This window comes from Crinia signifera, chromosome 5 (assembly GCF_055691185.1).
Source record: "Crinia signifera chromosome 5, ASM5569118v1, whole genome shotgun sequence".
Taxonomy (NCBI): domain Eukaryota; kingdom Metazoa; phylum Chordata; class Amphibia; order Anura; family Myobatrachidae; genus Crinia; species Crinia signifera.
The window spans coordinates 292,554,620-292,580,488 of NC_139221.1; the positions used below are offsets into that span (position 1 = coordinate 292,554,620).

A 25,869-nucleotide genomic window follows, 5' to 3' on the forward strand; every position below is an offset into this window, starting at 1 on the left:
GCCGACAGGCGCGGTCTCATATGCCCCTGTTGATGGAGATTCGCGAGAATAATCCCCAGGATTATAGGAATTTTCTTCGCATGGACGATGAGACCTTCCAGGAGCTGCTGCGTCTTGTCACCCCCCTCATCCAGAAGCAGGATACCAAGTACCGCATGGCTATCCCTGCTGAGGACCGGCTGGTGGTGACCCTCAGGTTTCTGGCAACAGGACGATCGCTGGCGGACCTCAAGTTTGGAGCCATCATCTCCCCGCAAGCTTTGGGCATGATTATACCGGAGACCTGTAAATCGATTGTGAAGGTCCTGCAGCATCAGTATTGCAAGGTAAGGAAAAATGCAGCACACAATTGTAGTGAAAACATTATTTTTTTTATTTAAATAATTTAACCGTCAGATTCACAAATACTTATAAATGTATTTTTTCAAGTATAAATATAAAAAGTGCAAAAACAGTAATGCAAATACCCCCCCCCCCAAAAAAACAATTGTAATGGCTTTGGTCTGCCATGAGGTAGAGATCAGTATGCCACATGGTGCTTGTAGCGCAGATAATGCATGTGCCCTCCACCTCACGTGGCGCATAGTGCAGATGCAATAGTCCCGGCCCCATTGATATGCACTATGCGCCACGTGGCCCTGTCCTTTGTCTGCACCACATGTACCATGTGCCATACTGCACATTGAGTACACATAATTTAAAAAAGTGCTTTGTGTTTTTTTAAAATATTGCTATAAAATGTTAATGAAGTTTGCAATGCGGTAAGGGGCGGTATGGCAGACGGCACATGTAGCGCAGACAATGAAAGCACCCTCATGCATGCATGGCACATAGTACAGAAGCATTGGTCCCGGCCCCATTGCTCTGCACTGTGCGCCACAGTATCATGAAGGTCCTTTCTTTGTCTGCGCAACATGCACCATGTGCCATACTGCCCCATGCATGGACCTATAGCAAAAACACACATAATATATAAAACCCAGGCAAAGTGCCCTAACAAGTAAAAGAATTACCTTAAAACCACAGAAATGCCTAATTGCCGTGCGTTAAGGGGCAGTATGGCAGACGGCACATGAAATGCCTAATTGCCGTGCGTTAAGGGGCAGTATGGCAGACGGCACATGTAGCGCAGACAATGAAAGCACCCTCATGCATGCATGGCACATAGTACAGAAGCATTGGTCCCGGCCCCATTACTCTGCACTGTGCGCCACAGTAGCATGAAGGTCCTTTCTTTGTCTGCGCAACATGCACCATGTGCCATACTGCTCCATGCATGGACCTATAGCAAAAACACACATAATATATAAAACCTAGGCAAAGTGCCCTAACAAGTATTAACATAAAACCAAACCAATGCCTCATTGCCTTGTGGTATGGAGCAGTATGACAGACGGTGCTTGTAGCGCAGATAATGAAAGGGCCATCAGGATTACCTGTTGCATACCACAGATGCAATGGTCCCGGCCCCATTGTTCTGCGGTATGCAACAGGTCACCATAGCCATTATCTCCACGACAAGCACCGTGTGCCATACTACTCCATGCCAACTTTGAAATAATTGTATGGAATGTGCTTATAAATCTTGTAAAACCGGTGTTTCGTCTTGGTCCGTGCTGTCACTCAACAATGATGTATACAGGTGACTGTAGCGAGGAGGTGTAGCCGGTTGGGTACAGGATTGCGCACTCGGTGGGGTGGTTTCAGGCAATGAGGCAAGTGCTGGTGAGGGTACGGCACTACTAGTAGATGGCGTCTCCTGCCATGGGAGAAGTCCAACTAATTTGGTTTGAATTGTCAGAAGGCCAAGACGGCCCCTAAACAGGAGTTCGCTAGTGAGACGTTCGAACGCCATCTGTTGTTCCGGATTCAACTTCCGCAAGCCCTCAGCCACGTATTTGCCGAAGGTGTCATACTGGTCAGGGGGCCTACGCAGCACCTGCTCTGCTCGTATAAGTATATCATCATCCGGGTCTGGGTCAGGGACTGTCTTGGTCCTGCGTTTTTTCTTTTTTGAGAATAGTTGTGGCGGGGTGGGGGTTTCTGGCACTCCACAGATTGTTCCAGATGAGTCAATTGCAGGTGGCTCAGGGGTTGGCGATGGGGTTGGGGTAGGGGTTGAGGTGTGGCCAACCTCTTTCTCTGTGCTTGTTGTCTGTTGAAAAGAAAATAACAACAATTAGTTAACATCTCCTTTTCTTTTTTGTTCCAGTTCCCCATCACCGTGCAGGAGTGGCAAAACATCGCTGCTGAATTCGACGAGGCGTGGAACTTCCCTAATTGTGGAGGAGCCATTGATGGGAAACACGTCCGCATCAATCAGCCACCCCACAGTGGTTCCTACTACTTCAACTACAAGGGGTACTTCAGTATTGTGCTGATGGCTGTGGTAAATGCGAACTATGAATATATCTTTGTGGATGTCGGCAGGAATGGGCGGGCTTCAGATGGTGGAACTTTGAAGGACACAAAGTTCTACCAGAGGCTCGCCTCCAACACCCTGCACTTGCCCACAGTCAAAGAAACGAAGCATGGGCTGAACTTTGTTTTCGTGGCGGACGAGGCATTTGGGCTTCATGAACACATCATGAAGCCCTATGCCAAACGTGGTCTTGACCACGACAAACGGGTCTTCAATTACAGGCTCTCCAGGGCACGGCGGCTTGTGGAAAGTGCATTTGGAATTATGGCTAGTAGATTCCGCATTTTCCACACAGCCATCAACCTGCGGCTGGATAAAATCGACTGGGCCGTCATGGCGTGCTGTGTCCTGCACAATCTACTTCGGCGCAAAGAAAGGGCCCATCGGCCGGCAGGACCAGCACCACAGGAGGACCCAGACGAGCCTAGGGAGGTTGCACCAATCGTGTCCCTGGAGACGCCGGCCCAGCAGTACCGGGGGACAGCAAGAGCCAAACAGGTCAGGGACCAATATAAGGAGTACTTTAATGGCGTTGGTGCTGTCCCCTGGCAGGAAGACCACATTTAAAAAATGATGGGACCGCAAAGGAATGCTCTATAGGAGCCTAAAACAAACAAAGGAGGAAGGGGTGTATACACATTGGACCAGTACTTACCGACAACGGCTGGGAACTTTCATCCAGGCCCACAAACACATCGTCTGCCTCACTCTCCACCATTAGGTAGAGTCCCGACCTTGGCACCTCATGGCTCAACGTGAAGGTCAGCAGGTTGTAGTACCATAAAGACGTCTCGTATACATCTGCAGTTCCTGCACCGGACCTTTTGGACGATTGAATTTTCTTGTGTTCTTTAAGGAACACGGTCCTCATCAGCCTCGGGATTGTAGCTCTTGCTGAATTGGGCCAGCTCCTGAAGCGCTTGAGCTCTTTTAATTTTATTGCTGTACTCCTTCGATTTAGTTTTCCAAAGGCAGTCCAGCTCCCTATATTTCTCAAGGAACGCCTCTATAAATTCGTGTTCCTTGGCAATCGCCTGGGCCATTTCTGTAAAAAATGAATAGATTTTGAAAAAACCTATGTACATACTTTTTGACAAAACAAGTTGTCTTCATATAAACAGTATATGTAAATATGTTTCAATACACTGTATATTATTATTATTAAGAATACATGTTTGGTTTCAAAATTATTAAACAAATTTTAATAAATATTATTATAATATTTTGTTTACAAAACTTTTTTAAATCCTGGGGTGGGAGAACATCACCTGCAAAAGGGCAGCTGGATGGTAACATTATGCTTTGGGTAGTGGGTAGGCCGCAGGGGGGTGGGGTGGCCTGTGGTGGCATACTGTGTAGTGGGTAGGCCGCAGGGGAGCATAGTGGGCTGTGGTGGCATAATGCATCTGGGGCCTTTGCCATTGGTGGGCAGCGGGTACAGGGGGGGGGGGGGTGGACTGCAGTGGCCTGATAGCAATACACATTGGTGGGCAGCGGGTACACGGGGGGGTAGGGTGGACTGCAGTGGCCTGATCGCAATACACATTGGTGGGCAGCGGGTACACAGGGTGGTGGGGTGGACTGCAGTGGCCTGATAGCAATACACATTGGTGGGCAGCGGGTACACGGGGGGGTAGGGTGGACTGCAGTGGCCTGATGGCAATACACATTGGTGGGCAGCGGGTACACAGGGTGGTGGGGTGGACTGCAGTGGCCTGATAGCAATACACATTGGTGGGCAGCGGGTACACGGGGGGGTAGGGTGGACTGCAGTGGCCTGATCGCAATACACATTGGTGGGCAGCGGGTACACAGGGTGGTGGGGTGGACTGCAGTGGCCTGATAGCAATACACATTGGTGGGCAGCGGGTACACGGGGGGGGGTAGGGTGGACTGCAGTGGCCTGATCGCAAAACACATTGGTGGGCAGCGGGTACACGGGGGGGTAGGGTGGACTGCAGTGGCCTGATCGCAAAACACATTGGTGGGCAGCGGGTACACGGGGGGGTAGGGTGGACTGCAGTGGCCTGACAGAAACATACCTGCAGTCCGGTGCACGCTGGAGCAGACGTCGTGTGATCTCTGCTGCATTCACGAGGCTCCAATATGGCTGCGGTGGGAGTGTCCTGGATCTCTGGCGTAAACAACCCGGATCGGATGGATGGTCGCGACGACGTAAGCGCACACAATGTGCTAACGATGTGCATAAAATCAGCACACAATCAGCGGTCGGATCGGCTGATTCTGCTGCAGGAGGCAAAATCTCCAATGCGACATACGACGTGCCGGGAGCGCGCATCCAATCGCAAACGACCAGGATCGTGAGTAAAATACAAACGATTGTGCACCAATTCAGGCACAACCGTCGTTACAACCGTCGAAATTTGCCCTAATCGTGCCCTAATCGTTCTGGTGTGTACCAGGCCAAAGTCATACATTTATTGAATGTGTCTTATTTTATCTTATTTCACTGTTAGTACTATTCCCTTACATGATTTGTACTTTGTACGGTGAAAATATTCTTTTCTCTGCAGCTTTATGGACACTTGGTGACACCATATAAATAAAGGTAGTGTGTGTGTGTGTGTGTGTGTGTGTGTGTGTGTGTGTGTGTGTGCGTGTTTCTGGCTTCCCCACTAATGTGCTATATGGCAGAGGTTCCCAAACTCAGTCCTGAAGGCACGCCAGCGGTCCAGGTTATAAGTATATCCATGCTTGACCACAGGTGACTTATTTAGTACCTCAATCAATTTGATTTAACCATCTGTGCTGAGCCATGGATATACCGTTAGGGCGCCTTGAGGACGGTGTTTAGGAAACTTTGCTGTATAGTGATGAATGGTTTTGCCATTGCACGGGTTCACAATATAGCACATTATACTCTGGGATTGGTGACCAGGGTTCTTGGGCAGGTATGGATCATTAGGTCTACAAGAAGATGGCCGACAAGCACTGGGTCTACACCATTCGGTCAACATGCTGAAAGGTCAACATGGGTCTAGGTTGACAGGTCATTAGGTCAACACAAGAATGAGGTCGACATGGTTAAGGTCGACAGTCAAAAGGTCGACATGGGGTTTTTCACTGTTTTTTTACCCGAATGTCGACACAGTCGACATAGGCACTGAAACGTAGTACCGCATCCCCTCGCATGGCTCGCTGCGCTCACCATGCTTCAGGCGTGGTGCCTCACTGCACTTGGCACACTATTTTATTCTCCCACCACGCCCTAGTGGATGGTATGGCATGAGATGGTATGACACAAGCGATAGGTCGACATGGGCAAAGTCGACAGGGGGTTTTTCAGAGATGGTCGCTGATGAAATTGAAACTGCCGGGGAAGCCCGGCAGTGGAAATCAGCTGGTCACAGGAGCATGTTCCTGCGACTAGCGATCACTACGGGGGTAAAAACGGGAGCGCGCACCCGGCGATATATCGCCAGTGCACACTCCACTCGCGGGCAATATGGTCGCTCAGTGACCATATTTCCAGCGATATTTGCAATAATCCCCCCCGTGTGTGCACACCTTTAGAGCCATGATGTGCTAGAAGTAGAGTTTACAGATGCTAATGCTGTACATTTGTGTAATTGGGCACCTGCCCATAGAAACACATGCACTGGTCTGGCAGCACTAGGGAGGACATGCACAGCGGTATAACATCATAGGATAGAGCTGTCAGTGACCAGGGGAGAAGTTACAACAGACCAGTCCACAGCAATGACAGCTATTATCTGCCCGATAAGCTCCACAGGGAAGAAATCATTGCTGGGGGCGGATGAGGGAGGACAGGTCCTTATTGCTGGAGTACATATCATTTACGGTATTTATAGGATACTTATACAAGAGATTTGCATCTAGTACCATTATCTGTAGTGATAATTCAGGAGCAAAACTAAGAACCACAAAATGCCTCATTAGAAAAAAAATATTGAATCTTTCAATTAGATTTGTTCCGCATGTATGTTGGTATCATTCACCCATGTCTGTGTTTAATGTGGAATACTCTGTAAATTGGAGTTTAAAAATCCTCAGAAAGGCAGAAGGCTTCAGATTTCTCATGTCAAAGTGGACATGTGGTTGCACCCTCAAGAAAACCTGTTTCCATCATATGTATGGGTATAGGGTTCTCTGTCTTTTTAAATGGAAACAGCCCCATTTCAAACCCGATTACCTCCGCATTGCTTGACCACCTCCACAGAGCCAATGGCTTATTGTAGGTCAGAGGAGGAGGAGGAGGAGGGACATACAGCCTGCACCATATAGCGCCCCCCCCCCCCCCCCCCCCCCCCTTTCCTCCAATGGTAGGATTTGTCTGATTTCCTTTTAGATCACCAAAACACAGTAAGGAATTTGGCGCAGTTTACTAGATTAGTAGCAGGAGGTTCTCCCAGAGTGCGGTGAGTGTTGGTGTTTTGAGGTGCGTCTTTCACAAGTTACATTGAATTTTCAGCTTTGTTATAGATTGTGTGATATGTTACAGTGCCTGCTAATAGTTTATTGGAGTCTTTTATTTAATATATTGTTTTAATGCATTACAGAAATTATGGACACCATGGGGCCTCTTCTAGTTGCAGTCACTACCTGTAATGTGTATCCGTTTTCCCATAACTGGATTAGGGCATGATTCAAGGATGAACCATAATGCAGTCATAGATGCAATGCTATACTCAGCAGCTGTGCAAAGATATTCAAGTGTTGCAGTTACCTGGATTTATGTTGAGACCCAGATATGCTGCTTTCCCCTTACCTTCCCCTATTCGGTTGGTGGCTGGTCCATGGAGGCTGCTGCCACAGCAATCACCAACCCCGCCCCGGATCAGGATGTCCCCGACCCCCACCTTCCCCCTCATTCATGTATGCATCACCCTGTGGCACACAACACAAATTGACATTTTCTTTTTTTTTTTTCACATTTTGTAAAAATGACCTGACCAGTCCCCTGGCAATCTCTCTACGGCCCTGTAAATGATGCCTGACTGTCAGTGACTTTGGAAATGACTCCTCATAGCGACAGCAAACGCAAGACCATTGTAACACATGCGCCCTGTGCTTTAGATGCATACGCAGTTTCAAAATATCGCTCAACTGTCTCCAACATCGACAATGCAGCCATCTCTGAATCAGGCCATTAGATATATTACGGTATATTCATTTTCCTTTGGCGAGCTATGATGGTGAACAGTGCCGATAGCTCGCCATCACAGCTCACGGGTCAGTATTCAAATCACCCCCACTGCACTCGCTGTTTCCACCTCCTAGGTTATTTTCAGCGAGCCGGAAACATCAAGTGCGGCTGTCAAAACAGCGAGGGTCGCCGCTATATGCAGTGGGCTAGCGCATTAGCGGTAAACCTTGCCGTTCGGGGAATCCTTGTCATCCTCTGATGGAAAAGATCCCCCCGGAACATAGAATAGGGCGAGGGGGTCGGACGGCAAGGGTGGGTTTGCACATGAGCATATTCTCACATGCGCAGCCCTCCACCATCAGAAACGGGGCCGTATCCGGCCCCGTCTGAATCAGGCCCTTTGTTGGTTCTTTGTATGTAAGGGTTTTAATTATTCATGTATTTAGGTAACTTCAAACTATCATCATCGTTCTCTAGTTTAGGTGGATTGTGAACATGATCATAATTAGTGCTTTAATCATATGCAGATTTAGGTGAAGGACCGGCAAGTTTACAACCACACAGGTGCTAGATTGCCCCTTTCATCACTCCGCAATGTATTCCTCTTAATCCTTCCTTCTTTTTTTTTTTTTGTTGTGTTTGGGAAACGGTCGGGTTGTATATTTTTGATGTTATTATTCCATTCACTCCCATATGCAGGCATGCCGGCTTGGCTTTGAAAAGTCATTATTGCCTAGGTTAAATCCGCTCGGCAATACAATTTATCAAAACCCCTTCTATGAATGAAGCAGACATTGACACCTTCTGTCTTCCAGGGACGTACCAGCCTAATGAATATGTTAATGCTGCTTATCAATGCTGAGACCAAACCACTTCACTCTTGCTGTGAATCAGAACAAGTGCTGGCTGCTACTCCTCAATAAAACATGAGTGCTTTATATTTCATTTTCATAGGCTCTAAGTTCCGCCTAAGCGGTGAAATAGTTTACTGTTGTAATCTCCCACGTGCATTATTTATTTGTATTTGTTTGTTCAAAGGACACTTGTTTGTCTTACCCAGGGTCTGTGTCTTTCACACACAACAGGTGTGGGGCATTTGTCTTGGTTAATAGGAAACAGTTGCCCCTGGTTGAATGCTGAATAATAATTTATAGTCTTTTATAGAAGTCAAATAAACCAGCCACAGCGTTGGAGCCTAACATTTGACAAACTTCCTTTTTTATCATCTAGCTAGTCAAACCCATCCCCTCCCCTTCTACCAATTGACTCTCCATTGGTCAGCCGGCCCATCTTCTGTGTTATCGTTTGCAGGGCATCCATCGGGGGAAACTGGACAGAAAGGAGACCTGTGACTGGGGTCTATCAAGTATATTTAAAAAAAAAAAAAGGCTTACATTTCCCTTGAAGCAATTAGAGCAGTGGTTCTCAACCTTGGTCCTCGGTACCCCCCAACAGTTCACGTTTTCCAGGTCACCCTGCAAGTGCACAGGTGCACTCATTATTCACTGACACATCTTCAAAGATCCACAGGTGGGGCTAATTACTTCACTTGTGATTCTGTGTGGAGACCTGGAAAACGTGAACTGTTGGACCGAGGTTGAGCACCACCGAATTAGATGGAGAGTAGTTTGAGAAGGGGCCCTGCCTATTTTGTAAGTCCCAGACCCATGGCCAGATGAAAGGGGGGGCTTGGGGGTTAGTACCCCTGCGCCCCCCTCTATCTAGGGCCCCCCCTGTGGTTGGCATGGGAGAGGGGTAGTGCTGCAGCTTCACCTATCTGGCAATGTGACAATGATTAATGATGCTGATGCAGTGGCCTCATCATGGGAGGGTTTTTTAATCCGAGGCAGTGCTGAGCCTCTGAGGTCTACTACAGAGTAAGGTACAGAGGGACAAATGCAGGCTTTTCATGTTTTATATATATATTAATCCCCCCCCCCCTCCTGCAGTTACCCATTGACCAAGTTTATACTGCCATTACTCTGTTTTGACAGTGTAATATTCTCATGTGCAGTTTGCGTCCAGTAATGACAAGGCGGAGGGGGCCTTAATATGGCACTGCCCAGACCCCATGATTTCTGATGGCAGTCCTGGTTCTGTGTGGCCCATTGCCCTGCAAAGGTGGGCACCCAACACATTGCTTAGATAAGCTTTGATGTTGATGACCTCTAAAACAACATTGCAGCCTATTTGCACTTCTGTCTGATCACAGGCAATGTATGTATGTATGTATGTATGTATGTATGTATAGTTGTGTCTAAGAACCACTTACCTGTTTGCCATCAGCCTTATTAGCACAAATGTGCCTTAATGACTGCACCTATGCTGCTTCTGGAGACATTCTCTATGCATATTAGGGCGGAGTGAAAAAAACTGAAATTGAGATATTCAAAATCGGCTAGTGTGGGAAAGTTATGACTTGACCTGAATAAGAAACGTGCAAAAACATCTTCTGTTCTGGCAAGAGGCCTGAAGTTTCACTTTTTTGGTGAAAATGACGAATACTGTGAAGATGCTCCGATCTAGTTAAAATTATGTCATGCTGTCTTAGAGTGGTTTATTAAAATACTTTAGCTTAGTAAAAGAGAGTACGAGCTTGTCCTAGTGCAAAGTGACTGACTTTGGCGGGAGAAAAAATCCCTGACAAATGACCCATTTTCATGGTTTCAATTGTGAATATGGTGTTTTCGCCGGAACGTGTTTTTTTTTTTTTTCTGGGAGAGGATGCTCTGTAATTGATGTGATCAGGAAAAGAAACTTGGTGAAAAAAAAAACAGGGGAAAATCCCTTTTGTTTGCCTTTAATAGAATAGAATAGATCTTGCTAATAAGAAATAACTGTTGCAGTCTGTTATTGAAAAACAGTAACTGTTACAATAAGTATTACAAGTAACAGTGTAAACTGTTTAATGTATCATCATTTTAAATATTACTAAACATTAGTTGTATTTGTTTATTACATCATAATACACTTCAACGTATTTAACTGTTAATATATTGGCTTATCTTTGGCATAACTATATGCCGTAATGCAGCCCTTTCATGTTCCCATCATAGGGGATGCAAAACTGTTTTTCAGACCAATTCATGTTTAAAACAAACTGCCACAAGTAAAGACAATAAACAGAAGTGTTTTAAATCCTGCACCTAAAGAACAGAGTGTAATGCATTGTTACTGAACTTACTGGAGCATTCAGTAAAGAGTTTATTGGACATTAGAAGACACATACTGTAGGTGCACTATTCTATTAAAGGCAAACAAAAGGGATTTACCCTGTTTTTTTTCACCAAGTTTCTTTTCCTGATCACATCAATTATGCTGATTTCCCACTGCAGACCAGTTTAAAGTACTGGTAATCTTAAATGGTATTTAAAACGGTATAAGCATTCCCACTGCAGCAGATTACTGTTTTAAATACCATTTAAGTACCATTCCCATTGCAGTGAACCGTGTAAAATGTAGAGTGCCTAACCTCCCCCCCCCCCCAGTGTAAAGAGTGCCTAATCCCTCCCCCCCCCCCACCCCAAGTGTAAAGAGTGCCTAACCCCCCTGTGCCCCCACCTCCCTTGTACTTACCTGCACGGGGATGCAGGGTAGTGGGGAGGCAGCGGGGATTCATGCAGGGTCCATGCAGGCTACTGGCAGTCCCTGTGCCTGATGAGAACTAATAGTTCTCACTTTGCCCATATGTAATGAATGCACGTGCATACTAATGAGCCGCTCATTACATATGCACATATGTAATGAGCGGCTCTTTATTATGCACGTGCACTCATTACACATGCACAAAGTGAGAACTACTAGGTCTCATCAGGCACTGGGACTGCCTGGAGGCTAAATAACGTTTAAGAGGCATTCCCACTGCCTCTTAAACGTTATTTAGCCGTGTAGGACTCTGCTTTAAAAACGGGTTGAAATACCATTTAGCTTTAAACGGTATTTCAACTCTGGCACTTTCCCACTGCAGCCTTAAACGGTAAATTGCGCTGAAAATTGGCAATTTACCGTTTTTTAGCTGCAGTGGGAAAGGGGCATTACAGAGCATCCTCTCCCAGAAATAAATAAATAAAAACACGTTCCGGAGAAAACACCATATTCACAATTGAAACCATGAAAATGGGTCATTTATCAGGGATTTTTTCTCTCGCCAAAGTCAGTCACTTTGCACTAGGACAAGCTCGTAGTCTCTTTTACTAAGCTCAAGTATTTTAATAAACCACTGACTCAGATCAAAAAGCTTTTGCACGTTTCTTATTCAGGTCAATTCACAACTTTCCCACACTAGCCGATTTTGAATTTCTCAATTTCATTTTTTTCACTCCGCCCTAATGCATATACAAATAAAGCAACCACCACCTTGCAATCAAAGTGCAACTTTTTTATGTGATACGCAGCATGCCATTACTTCATTCAATTCAATTTCATTTCCTTGCAGCACACAGAATATGGAGAAAACCTAAAGAGTTACTAATGTCTATGCAACCATAGAACTATAAGTGCTTTGCATCACATCAATAAAAATACCTCCATTCACATAATAGTACATATGGAGAACAGATGGGCACAGCAGTAAGCATGGTCACTTCTTACAGGTCAATCATTTTCCTGTATTCTGTAATCTTGTCAGAGATTTCAGTGCCGGCCGTAGGCCTACTAGCACCCTGTGTGATCATTTTTGGAGGCCCCCTACCAATATGCGTCTGTGGTGGCGTGTTCTTTGTACTTGTCAACATTGTTACATAGTTACATAGTAGGTAAGGCTGAAAAAAGACTTGCGTCCATCTAGTTCAACCTGGTATAGATATCCATTGCTGATTTGGTAGGTTCTGGTATTTTACAGACAAATTATATTTCTTATTTGTACCCATGGATGTTTTTCTCCAGTAAATGTTTGTCCAACTTTGCCTTGAACGCATTTAATGAGCCAGCCGTTACCACCTCTCTGGGAAGAGAGTTCCAGAGTTTGACTGTTCTGACCGTAAAGAAATTCTTTCTACTAGCTGAATTAAATCTTTTTTCTTCTAATCTATACTCATGCCCTCGCGTCCTAGATTCCTTTCTAGTAGAAAAGAGGGTGCGTGACAGTTCCTTATATTGGCCCTTGATATACTTGTACATGCCCCAGAGGAGGGAATTCCGCAGCGGCAAAATGGTGCACCTACTAAACATTCCTCGAGCTGCATCTGAAAGGCTATTACATAAGTGCCAGACTGTCCTGTGTATTTATCAATGAGTTAAGGCCCCCATACACTAGCCGATTTTGGTCAGATTTCAGCCAGATCAGTCGGATCTGGCCGAAATCGGACCAAAATCGGCTAGTTTTGATGTCCCCTCAGATCCGATGCGCAGTCCCGTGCGCATCGGATCTGCGTCGGGTGGTCGGACCTGCTGCACGTCCGACCACCCGACTTGGGACCTAGTGGGGCGGCACGGCGGTGGAGGGAGCAGGGGGGGCTGGGGACGCTGCGGGGGACACGTCTGTGTCCCCCGCTGCTGGGGACGCTGCGGGGGACAGCGTCTGTGCGGCGAGAAGGTAGAGGGAGCAGGGGGGGCTGGAGACGCTGCGGGGGGACACAGGCTGCATAGAGCCGGGCAGGGGGAGCCGGCCGGGAGCTGTCAGTAATGAATAAAAAAAAAATGCCCATACAATGAATGGGCGGCCTGTGATTGGCTGAGCGCTCTCTCAGCCAGTCAGCAATTGGCTGAGAGAGCGCTCAGCAGCCAATCACAGGCTGCCCATTCATTGTATGGGCTTTTTTTTTTTATTCATTACTGACAGCTCCCGGCCGGCTCCCCCTGCCCGGCTCTATGCAGCCTGTGTCCCCCGCAGCGTCTCCAGCCCCCCCTGCTCCCTCTACCTTCTCGCTGCACAGACGTGTCCCCCGCAGCGTCCCCAGCCCCCCTGCTCCCACCAGCTCCCACCTCTTAGCCCCCCCCCCCCCCCTGCTCCCCGGGTTTTTTACATGTGATAAATCGAGACGATTTATCACATGTAAAAAATGGCACATCAAATGCCAATCTAATCAAGCTCCCCCGGGGAGCAGCCGGGGAAGCTCAGGGGGAAGTCGGGGGCGACTTGTCCTAAGGACAAGTCGCCCTAGTGTATGGGGGCCTTAAGTCTTGTATCTCAATCAGATTGGGTTCTAGAGCTTTATGTGTCTACTAGTAACTGTCAAGCCAAATGTCCCAGCCACATTGTCTTGAAAGTGTCCGTGGCCTTGTGTTCAGAGGGACCTTGTTCTCGTCATGCTGGGAGCTTGCATAATCCTTCCGGAGCTGCTGGGCAGCCCCAAATGCTCTCGGACAGTAAGGATGCTGCTGCTCAGTTAAACTATGGAGGTTATTCTAGTCCACATGCAGGGCTGGTTTTAACGCCGCTCGTACAGCCACCCCCCCCCCCCCCCGCCCCTCACTCGCCTAGTTGCCCACATGGCTACGAATGGATATTTAGCAAAAACATCCATCCGCAGCCTTGGATGCGGGGACCAAATCATATGAAGTCACTCTCCGGTGCCTTAGTGTTGCGCGTTCCCTGTATGGGCAGCCGCATCACTGCCTAATTTCCATGGAAATGTCCAACGTTTTTATGGGAATGCCCATGATCCGCTGGGCATTCCCATTGGCGTGTCCCCTCGCCACTGCCCCTCTCCCTCCACCCGCACTGGTGGATGCGAACGGGACGGCGGAGTAGCAGTTCACCGTACCTGCTTGCATCTGGCGTATGCACATGCGCAGAAATGCGATGCGCATTAGCAAAACATCGCTCCCCGTGCGAACGAGCGAGTAAACCAAAATAACCCCCTATATGAGAGGATGACACCAAAATAGTAGAGCAGATCTGCCTTTTTGGCGTCATCCTTTTCGGATGTTGTCACCTGGTGCAGTCCATATCCCCCAGTAATGGAACTGTTCCTGGTAGAGGATCTTTCTGTTATTGTATTGTGTATCTCTACCCCGGGCTTTAGAGATAGCTCAACATACTGTGTACATCTTAATGGTTACATTTAATTGATTTAATTTGATGCTTACTGCTAAGTACAGTTTCAAAAATAGTGATTTTTTTTAATTGTGCATCAGATGTCAGGGATTATTTTTGTGTACGCTTTCCCTCGGCTGTTTTTATCATATTCAGAATATGTTACATTATTATATTTATGTATTATTTCCATCCGGCAAGGTATTTATAACCGTAATAGTTACCAGCCCGTCAAACAACAGTGATGTCACTGGCGGCGGCTGTGCACGACCAAATAGAGCTACACTTAAATGTATCTATTGGGCACCACCTAGTGACTGCTGGTGCACAAAACACTTCAATTCCCCTTATAGAGGCGAGGAGCAGTAGTCTTTTACTATATAGGATATATGTTTCCAATGGAGTTGAACTGATTACTAATCTAGATTCTTTTTTTTGTTGCCATAGAAGCTGCCGGCAAAATTTCTGCCAATCACAAGTCTTAATTTTCTTTATTAGACAAATTCAATCTGAAAACATAATTTTAGTGCTCATAGACCTTTTAACTGATATTTATTTGTGGCCAGTGTTCCTTATTACAGCTTGGTAAGTGTGAGTCGTGTATTTATGTGTTCCGACCTTCCTTATTATTAGAGCGTAAGGCAACGAGCTTCATTTTCGACTGCTATCTCAGCTGTCTCTTGCCCTTCTGTGTATTTAAATAGAGCACTTGAAATGGATTTGTTTTACAATATTCCTGGTTAGATACATAAAATAAATAATAATTCTAAAGAAACCATTACATTAAACCATCGAACCTCCTTTCCCCAATGTTAACACACATTTGTTCTTTGTTTGAATTGTGGCCTTGATTGGATTTGTTACAAACACATAGAAAGCCCTGGACACCTGCATGTAATTCAGAGGCTATGCAAAGGTTTATATTTATTTTCTAGCTCAGCCTATTTGCACACAGCTCCGAGGCTTTAATGTGTGGGCAATAATAGCATTTTTGTGTTACAGCGCAGCATGGTTTTGTTGATTCAGTAGCAATGGAAGCAGTAATGTGGCGTAGATTAGCACAAATCTATTATATATAGAAAAGGAAGAGAAGCTTATTAAACAAAACAAATCTGTTTACATAAACATGAGACCAGTTAGCGGGTCAAGAGGGGCTTAGCTTCGGAAACACTTTCCAGCATGTGCGCTGTTTACACTGATCTTATTTGTGCGGCTTCTCTAAGTAACACAGTCATCATTTACGGCTTTTTTAGGTTCATTGTAATTACTTGTTAGTGTGTTTTTTCCCCCATTTTAATTTTATTCTCATTAGAAATCAATTACCCCTGTAACAAGTGATGTTTATGCTCTGGCACTAGGAATATGCCAGTGAACTTGGGATGGCCATCAACCATCAAAATCATCAAAGGTTTATGGCCAATGTAGAATAGTTGATGGTTTCCCTCCATCAATGGCACAGCATAACTGAATAGGTTTTTTATTTCCCTCCCCAAAGGGTCGGCACTCTTAGAATTGCTCCGCCTGATAAATGTGAAGCCCCGCCCTCATGTTCTGATTGGCCCACAGGTATAGAAAGTGGATGACCATCGACATGTAAAACAATTGATGGTTATACATTAGTTTGCTACCTTTGATGACCAGTTGCACTATCGTCAACTATGGCAATTGGATTGATGGCCATCCCTACACTGACCTATAGCGGTTTCCTGCATTTGTGGTTGGGGAGAAGAGGCGGAGTCAGTAGAGAGTGCTAAATGGCCCAATGCTTTTCCTTGCAGTATATGCCAATAGAACAGACTGTATCCAAGATCAAGTAACAACAACAGCAATTGAAAAGTAAAACAAATAAAATAATTTATATTAACTGTTGCCCCAGGATTTGGATGGAATATGGAAAATACACGGCAAAGGATGCTCCTATATTTAAAAGGGGTATCTCATCTTAAGGGGTGGATTCAGTTATCTTCAAGGTCCGCAGTGCTGTCGGTGCAGCATGGAGACAGACAAAGTGCAGGTACCTCTTGTACTCACCAACATTTTATATTCGCGGTCATAGCCCACAGGAGTACTCATGAATATGAGCAAAGTTGGGCTATTGTGATTCTCAGGGCTGTGCGCAGTCAAACATCGCAACTGCAGATTGATGAAAATGTAATTGTCTCAGAGTACCATCCGGTACAGACAGAGGTTCCAATGTTTTACATAATCCAGGCATCTTAGTCTAATATTGGGTCTTCCTTCCTGGCCGTCCCAATGCAAGTCCCCATTTGCCAATCGGCCAAATTGCCCCTATATGATATTGTTAAATGTATCCATTTATTATGCTATTCTTTCATTTCTGTTTCCACGTTACACCTCTATGCATCTGCAACTTCATATCAGCTTAGGGTGTGAAAAGTGGAAATGCGTCCAAATGGAATACTTGAAAACAGAGCAAAGTGCTCTTAAAGTGCAGCCATTTCAATGCTGGCAGATGGACAGAGAAGTCACCAAGAGCACAAATAAAGTCAGAGACAATAGCAAGGCGTGAGAGTGCGAAATGCTGGAAGGACGATAACAAAAAGATCAATCCTTATATCTGCTGGCCCTTGAGTATAGGATTATCCCACCGAGCCGCATGGACTTCATGCATCTCTTGGTGTTCCATCTAAATATACACATTTTATTGCCTACAAATATGTTACATATTGATCGTATTCAGTAGAGGGTGAAAAGCTCATTTTTGCTTTAAGCTATTTTTGTACTTTGTTAATGAATACGTAGCTGCTGTATACTCCAGTGACATAGAAAAGGCGGCATTTTATTTTATTTGGAGACATGAGTATAAATGGTTTTGTACTAAATAGAAACGAGATTTCGGCCTCCAGAATTTTTCATCTTGATAGGAAAGTCATTGTACGCGATTAAGCCAGAATGTGATGTCACATCATTATAGCCAGAGGAATACAACAGGGGAATGTAATGGTTTCCATTGGGCACTAAGGTAAATAGCCACCATTTGAGGGGTATTTATTAAGAGTGTCAGAACCCAGTGCAAACAATTAATAATTTGCTTGGCAGTCTGTAATATAGATGAATATAAATGAATGAAATCAATTGTTTCACTGTACACGTTACTTGTTAGATTTGAAGAAACGCTACACGTTTGGACACAAATTAACAGAGAACACGCAATGCCATCTTTTGAGTCTCAGCAATTTGGAAGGGATAAGTTTTAACCATAAAGAAAGTTGTTGGTTTGATTGTACTGTCATAGAGAGTCCTGGATTTATAGACCGTCAGAGTTGGTGTAGTGGTTAACATCGATGCCTCAAAGTAGTCAGGATCCACCATGACCCTTTGTAGAGTTGGTATGTTCTCCTGATTCTAGAGTGGATTTCCTCTGAGGATCCGGTTTCCTCCCACAGTATAAAAACAATGGTCTGCATTTGTGTGTGTACATGTTGTAGCGGCTATAGATTGTACGCTTCGCTGGTTCAGGGACTGGTGGAGCCGGGCCCTCTTCCGTCATGTTCTCACAGCCTTCTTCTCTCGTACTTCAATTACAGCTCTCTCTTACTTGGCCACCGTCTGTACCCACATCTCCTTTCACTGCTACATTTATTTATTATTTTATTTATTAACAGTTTTTTATATAGCGCATACATATTCCACAGCGCCAGTGGAGCTTACAATCTATATTCCCTACCACATGTACACGCACACACAGATATTCTAGGGTTAATTTTGTTGAGAGCCACTTAACCTTCCAGTATATTTTTGGATTGTGGGAGGAAACCCACTCAATTATGGGAAGAATATACAAACTCTGCACAGTTAGAGCCATGGTGGGAATCAAACCAATGACCTCAGTGCTAACCATTACACCGTCCGTACTGCCCCGAATGTTACCTGTGTGCTGTTTTAGCTTTTTAGTTACTGTTGCTTTAAGATCTGTGTACCCTGTATTGTTCTAATGTGTGCCACATGTACAGCGCTGCTAATTCAGGATTGTCAGGATGACAGACGGCATTGGCATCTCACACCAGCAAAAGTATTCCAGTGACCCTGTCACTGACTAGACACTTGTCGCTTATCTAGTCACCGGGCAACTAACTGGCATCCATTTCCCTGACCCAAACACAAAAAACAGAACTCCTTCCCAAGTGCTTATTAGCTAATCAGTCACACCTATGTGATCCAACTGTGGAGCAGAGCTGTGTGTGCAGGGATATGTGAGGACTTAACACTGTCTTTAACATGAGTCTGCAGACTTGAACAGAAGGCATTGGTCCATAGAATCCTGTTTATAAATATTACCCATACATACCCTTCCCATTAGCTATGCCAACCTTGGTGAAGCTGACATTTTCAGTAGAAAACGGCTCTTTACCACTATGGGTTGAACTCGATGGACTCACATCTTTATTCGGCCTTAACTACTATGTAACTATAATAAAGTCTGGGTTTGGCAGAGGCGTGGGCCAGCCGAACTCTGTCTTTTTTTTAAAATTGACAGTTGATCCCCACGTTGCTTGTGATGACCAAACAGTTAATGTAAGTCATGGCAATTGTACATCAAAGGTTAGGTCTTGTATGATGTGAACAGAAGTTCTGTTTAAAATCAATATTTGCTATTTGGTGGAAAAAACGGATTAAATCTCCCACTTGGTTGGGAGATGTGATCCCTCTGTAAAGGAGACATGGTCCCGTAGAGAAATGTTGCATTCATGTGTTTGTGGCTGTTTGAAATGGAAACAAATAATGCAATTTTTACTGAACTTTCATTAGTATTCATTACCCAAGCTTTACATGCACAATGGACTTTTGTGTAGTGTTTATGAAAACAGACATATTGTGCTACACGTCGTTTTGCTTCATGAGGAACAGGAGAATGCAGCTTGATAACAAGATCTTCTTTAGCTACACTTTTTTAAAAAAATTTAGGGGGGGGGGGGGGGAGTAAAGTGGTTCGTATTATGTCTTTTTTGTAAGAAGATCAGCTTTACCTCCTCTTCACTAACAGAGACTACCTGAACAACTTAGTAATGGGAGGACTTTTCTTGTTGCCACCCAACCAACCACAAAATCATTTGGTTCTATGTCCAAATTTATATAATCTGTTTTGACGGCAACGTCCTAGTCAGCTGTTGCAACCTCCACCTCAGAGGTAACGATACGAGTGCTATTGTCCATGGAATTCTTCCTCCGCTTCTTCACGACCAGTAGCAGGTTGGCCTCTTCCCGTCTTTCTCCATGTCTCGCCTTTCGGGAGAGTCAGTCAAAACTCTGCAATTTCTTCTTTTGCAGCCTCATTGCTCTTCAGCTGAAAAGCCTGCAGTCCGAGGTGTCTCCCACCAGCATGTGGTGGGAGACACCTCGTCTCCAGATAACAAATTATGTTGCCAGACACAAACAAATTGCTAGGACAGCAAAATACGTGTACAACTGACACTATTCAGTACAAATGTTGTTGAGTTGCTTTTTGTGATCTCACAAAATTCAATAACACTTCCTCTAATGCGAGATTGTAATGAGGGATCATGTCTCCCAGGGGATCAACTGTCACCACTCTCCCCTATATAAATGTATATAAATATACATTGTAGATTGATTCAGAAGAGTGGACAAATTCTCACCCCTCTCACTGTAACCTCGGTAGTGTTTGCCCATTGTGGTTCAAGGACAGGATGAGCGATCCAATGCTTTTTCATGCCTAGGGTATCCCATTAGTTTACTGGTCATGCCTGTATACTGTTTTGCTGAAACTGCTGTTCACTGTTCAGTACCAATTTTTTTTAACATGTACTTCCACTCGATTGTATGCGTAGCCTATACGCAGGTTCCTCTGTGGGCGAGATGTACTGCATGTGGCTCTATTCATATGGTAAATATAATACAAATTCTCACATGCCAGTTTTCCCATATGTGCCTTGGGTCCTTGTATGGCGTATGTCCCACAGTGTTCGTAATCCACCCAACATGGCTGCCTCACTTGGTACATCCATGGATGGGAGGAAAAATACACTGTAATATTGGGGTCCTGCTCCTTGCATAGACTCCTGCAATCAACCATTTTGTGTCATCTCTTCTAGACATAACCTATTCCACCCAGGGTAATGGTAATCCTACATAGTGCGCCCAAGATGGCTGCCTCATCCGGAATGATTTGGGGGTGGAATGGACGACCCATGGAAGTTATTACCCAAATGTCTGCACCAACCCAGTGCTGCTTATTGTGCTGACTAGGTTTTGTTGTTTTAATTATTTCTGTGTGGTTTTTGTACTTGCTTTAATTCTAAATTTGTGTACAATCTATGTTGTTTTTTATGTTTGTAAAGTTACTTTTAGTCCTGCTGGAGAAAAGTGCTATATAAATAAAATAAAAATTATTGTTAAAGTTGTTTATTTTTTTTCTTGTTTTTTTTTCTGGTTAAAAAAGCGCACTATGGAGGAATTTTAATAGGATGAGAGATTCAGAAAGTGAGAGATTTGGTAAGAAATCTTCATTATTTTTTTTAAAGCGGCAATCATTTACACTGCAAAATCAAACTGGTTTTGCAGTGTACACACAATCATGCCAAAAGCATGAGAGCAGTGCTATGGAAAATTAATATAATAACAAGTGTTTGATAAAAAAAACTTTTTACTGATAACCACATGTAATAAACAATTGATATAAACACAATTATCACATAAGGAAATAAAATATAATATATAAAAACACTTTCACGTCTTAGGAATTTAATTAGGAATGATGGTGTTAGCCCAAGTGGAAAAGAGTCATAAGGTAAGTGCACTTTACCAATTCTTGTAAATCAATGCCAATACAATAGACTCCAGTCCCCATGCGATGATAGTCCTCACTAATTATATGGAGCTTGTCGGCAAACGCTGGAGGTGGAAAGGCAGAATGTCCGCAAACAAGGACCTGCGTCCTCTCACACAGGTGGCCGGATGAGGAATAAGACGCCAGAGGAGTCCAAGGAACGGGGTCTGCCAATTGAAGAAAAAGAGGGGGATGTAATAGGAGCTGATGGCCAGAGTATCCACGGAGGGCTGGGAATCCACAGTGTTGGGTCCTGGACGTGAAAGGAGCAGCTAACGCGTTTCACTGCCAACTGCAGCCTTATCAAAGGTAAAGCTGCAGTTGGCAGTGAAACGGGTTAGGTGCTCCTATTACATCCCCTCTGTTTCTATTGCCTATTGTATTGGCATTGATTTACAAGAATTGGTAAAGTGCACTTACCTTATGACTCTTTTCCACTTGGGCTAACACCATCATTCCCAATTAAATTCCTGAGACATGAAAGTGTCTTTATATTTTATATTTTATTACCTTATGTGATATTGTGTTTATATAATATAATTACATGTGGTTATCAGTAAAAACATTTTTTGATCAAACACTTGTTATTACATTAATTTTCTATAGCGCTGCTCTCCTGCTTTTGGCGTGATTGTGTATATTTTTCTTCTTGGTGGGGGGACTGACTACCCTTCCTTGAGCAGCTGCTTACCTAGAAATCCAAGCCTTATCCTGATTATTCTTTTATTTTTTCCTTGGTTTTGCAGTGTAAATGATTGCCGCTTTAAAAAAACTGTCAATTTCTTACCAAATCTCTCACTTTCTCTCTCATCGTATTAAATCTCCTCCTATTAGTGCACAGTTGGCCATATAGTTGAGTCTCTCTTATGTGTGAAATGTCAGCAGCTGACCAGAAAGCTTGGACTATAGAGGATTAGGGTATCACTAAGCATATAAATCGCAAAGGCCGTTCGCAGTTGGGGTTTGCGCCTGCGCAGAAATGCGCATACCACGACCATTGGGGCAGGAGCCAAATTCGGTTCACTGCAAGTGAACTAGAATCGGACCCTTAGTTCCATATCAGCTGGTGTGCCACAAGTTGCCAAACCCTGTTCTAAAATAAAGTATATTTGGACCCTACCACAAACAACCTATGAAAATATTTATGATTGTTATTTAAAGAAAAGTGACCCATCACTGTAGCTTTACATTTGCGGTTTTAATGCACATTAATCCTGCGTGATGCATTTCACCTACATTCACAATTTTGATGTACATAGTAACTATGAATAAAAAAAATGGTGTATTGTAATTATTATTCCCAGCAAGCGCAGCTCCAACAAGAACATGAACAAAAACTCATGGGAGAGATTGAGGAACAAAAACAACAATTGATCCTTCAAGCAGAACAGCTGAAGGAACTGAAAGAAAAATCCAAGTCACCTAAACTTCAAGTAGATGTGAGTAGTTATTTACTGGATTAAGACTTTCAAGTCCCCCCCTAGGTATGCCAGAGATTACATAGAAGCTCACAGAACGTGGGTTTGCAGTGGGGGGCAGCCATTATTACTGAAAGCGCAGCATAGAAATCTTAAAACTGATTTGTTGTGGCTCTTTTGATGAGTAATATTATTCAGAAATCACAACCAATATTGATGAGGCACTGTCACCGACTCCTCTTAAAATGACATAAATTCAGCCTACCCAGTGGTTGTCCACAGTGAATGAAAGTGGTTTTAATTATCTTGTCTTACCTTTTCATATATTAAAGAATCTTAGTATATACAGGTCGAATATACGTTATCTGGATATTTGAAAACCGTAGGTCATCATAATATTTCTGGGGGGGTTTTCACCCCCCCCCCCCCCCCGCACCATTTTTCATACTCACCAGTTCCCCCAACATTGACGGCAGCCATCGGGTTGGTCTTAAGAGGTCCCAAGGATGCATTGCGCAGGTGCGCTGATGACATCATGATGTCACCAGTGCACCCATGCAATGCATCCTTGGGACTTGGGATACCTTTAAAGATTAACCCGATGGCCACCGTGGATGCGGTGGACGTCGGAAAACCAGGTGAGTATATAAAATGTAATTTTTTTAAAAAATATTCCATAATCCGGAAAAATCCCTAATCCAAAATGCTTGTGGTCCCGAGTATTTTGCATAAGGGATACTCAACCTGTATTTGTTGCTTATTATTTAATAGGGACTAAGGGGGAGATATGTGAAAATTGATTGGACACTGACAGCGAATAGATCCACAAGATTTTATTGCTGTCTGTACTGTGTAGGTCCACCACCTGTAGTGATTACTTCAGGCACCTTTATTGGCTAACTGTCCACACGTTCCTGGATAACCGAAGGTGGTATATTTGGCTATTCGGTCTTAAATACAGTGACCAACTGTTATAATGAAGAAGGCACAGCCTGCCTTGAACGCACCCGTCCCTCCAATTCATCCCAGAGGTTCTCAGTGGGGTTATGATCTGGACACTGAGCTGGCCAGTCCTTCTGGGATACAGAATTTTCTGTAAAACCCGCTGAAACAGCCCCACAGGATAACACCGCCACCTCCATGCTTTACGGTAGCTGCTGTACATTCTGGCACCAGATATTCACCTGGCAATCGCCAAACCCACAAAGCAGATAGAGGTATTGCATTTTATAAGTTGTTTCATTTGCATTTACATAATAAGTGCAAGCTGCCTCAACAGGTGATGCAATTAAATGTAATCAATTGTCTTCAGTGGTCAAATGATTCAAATTAAAAAGATATTAGTTTTAAACCAACATCACAAAATGTAATTTATAAAATACCTATAAACAGGCTAGGGCCAACCATTGGCACTTGTTTGGCCCACAGGGCTATGAATGAAATTAGGGCGTAAAAAAACATCTTAAGCCATCCGTATCCCTGGGATACGCAACCATGATTTATTCCCAATTCCTGCTATATCTTAAGCACAGTCCTCATCAAACCAGTCTCACTTTTATGTGAGCCACACCCAATTTTTAGAGTATCCACACCCAGACTGCCATCAGAAATTGGGGCCCAGGACTGACAAAATAGACTGGGCCCCCCTTCCCTTTCTCAAACACCCGGAATGCCTGGTGAGACCTCCCGTGTCCGCAGCACTGGCCGCAATACTCAACCTCTAAGGGAAATGTGAACTATGTTTATGACAAATTACACTTAATGAACTCCAGTCCTGGGCCCCCTTTCTGTCTGGTTCCAAGACTAGAGTCCCTACAGTCGTACCCCCCCCCCCCCCCCCCCCAATTGCTGCCCTGTCCACACCCACTATTTATTGGTCCGTACTAATGGTAATTTTCCACAACTAGGCTCCTCTCCGTAGTGGGTATTGCCTGGCCATTTTCTTTTACCTTATCTGTAATAAATATGCCAGGATAAATTCCCTTATTCTAACCATATATTCTCATTGTAGCAGAGTATACATGCAGACAAGGAAAAGCTGCTCACACAGATTAAGAACCTACTAAGTGTAAAAGAAGAGGATGCAAAGACCATAGAGAGGTACAGTAGTATGTGATTGCTATATACAGAAAGTGAGAGATATGGTAAGAAATCGCCAGGTTTTTTTTAAAGCAGCAATCATTTACACAGCAAAACCAGTTTGATTTCGCACTGTAAATGATTGCCGCTTTAAAAAAACTGGAGATTTCTTACCAAATCTCTCACTTTCTGAATCTCTCATCCTATTAAATTTTACCCAGAGTGTCTCCAGAGCTTCAGGGTTCCACCTGCCACTTTCTACCTTCTAGGTTACAGAAGGAGCTTGAGAGGCTAAATAAAACCTGGGAAAAGAAGTTTGACATTCTAAAGCAAAGGTTAGTAATGATGTGATGACATGCACAGGGCCTGGTCACTGCCGCTTCTCTGCTCATGGTGGGAGAATCCTAATGTACACCCATTGTACAGTACGGTACGGATTGAGCATAGATGGCTACATTAACCCGATGTTCTAATTAAGGCCCTGGTTCTAATTCCTTCGGTCCCCGGCGTGTTCGCCACGGGGACCGATGTTTCTGCCCTGCGCATGCACATTTTCGCATGTGCATGGCGTCTGTGTGGGTGCCTTTGGCGACTTGCATAGTCGCCGTGGCACTTGAGCGAGGGGGTGGGGAGCGTGATGGAGGCGTGCAGGGGGTGTTTGCATGGGGACTCCCAGCTTTTTCTGGGCGTACCCACAAAAACGCTTGGTGCTCCCAGGAAAACCCTGGGCGTCTCTATGCAAATGCAGGCGGGAAGCTGCCTGCCAGGGGTGGACAGCTGACGTCACCCAGTTCTCAGACCTGGACATCGCACGTCTAAGTCAGCCCAGACTGACTTAGACTTACAAGCCAGTGAAAGATCATTTGACGGTAGGAGACCATCAAATGATTTTTCCCCCGTACGGTATCCTGCAAATAGATGCTTAAGCAAAACATCCGTTTGCAAGGCGGTGGGGATGTGCGGACCGCGGCGGGGGGGGGGGGCATTCGCCCACCCAGCAGGCTGCATTAGAAGGCTCGCTAAGCAGCAAGTTTTTGC

General features: G+C 44.6%; 2 protein-coding genes across 2 annotated transcripts in view; one reads left to right on the forward strand and one right to left on the reverse strand.

Moving 5' to 3' along the window:
• C5H10orf67 (chromosome 5 C10orf67 homolog) overlaps positions 1 to 25,869 on the forward strand; it is a 137,599-nt gene that overhangs the window by 77,749 nt on the left and 33,981 nt on the right. The window contains exons 10-12 of the mRNA XM_083189281.1: positions 22,639 to 22,773; positions 24,767 to 24,852; positions 25,101 to 25,166. Coding sequence (XP_083045407.1) covers positions 22,639 to 22,773; positions 24,767 to 24,852; positions 25,101 to 25,166 — 287 coding nt within the window. The remainder of the gene's footprint in view (positions 1 to 22,638; positions 22,774 to 24,766; positions 24,853 to 25,100; positions 25,167 to 25,869) is intronic.
• LOC146079818 (uncharacterized) lies at positions 1,237 to 3,293 on the reverse strand. The gene is made up of 2 exons (XM_083186458.1): positions 3,078 to 3,293; positions 1,237 to 2,155 (listed from the first exon to the last, which is right to left on the reverse strand). The coding sequence occupies exons 1-2, from the start codon at positions 3,291 to 3,293 to the stop codon at positions 1,577 to 1,579; spliced, it is 795 nt and encodes a 264-aa protein (XP_083042584.1). The 3' UTR covers positions 1,237 to 1,576.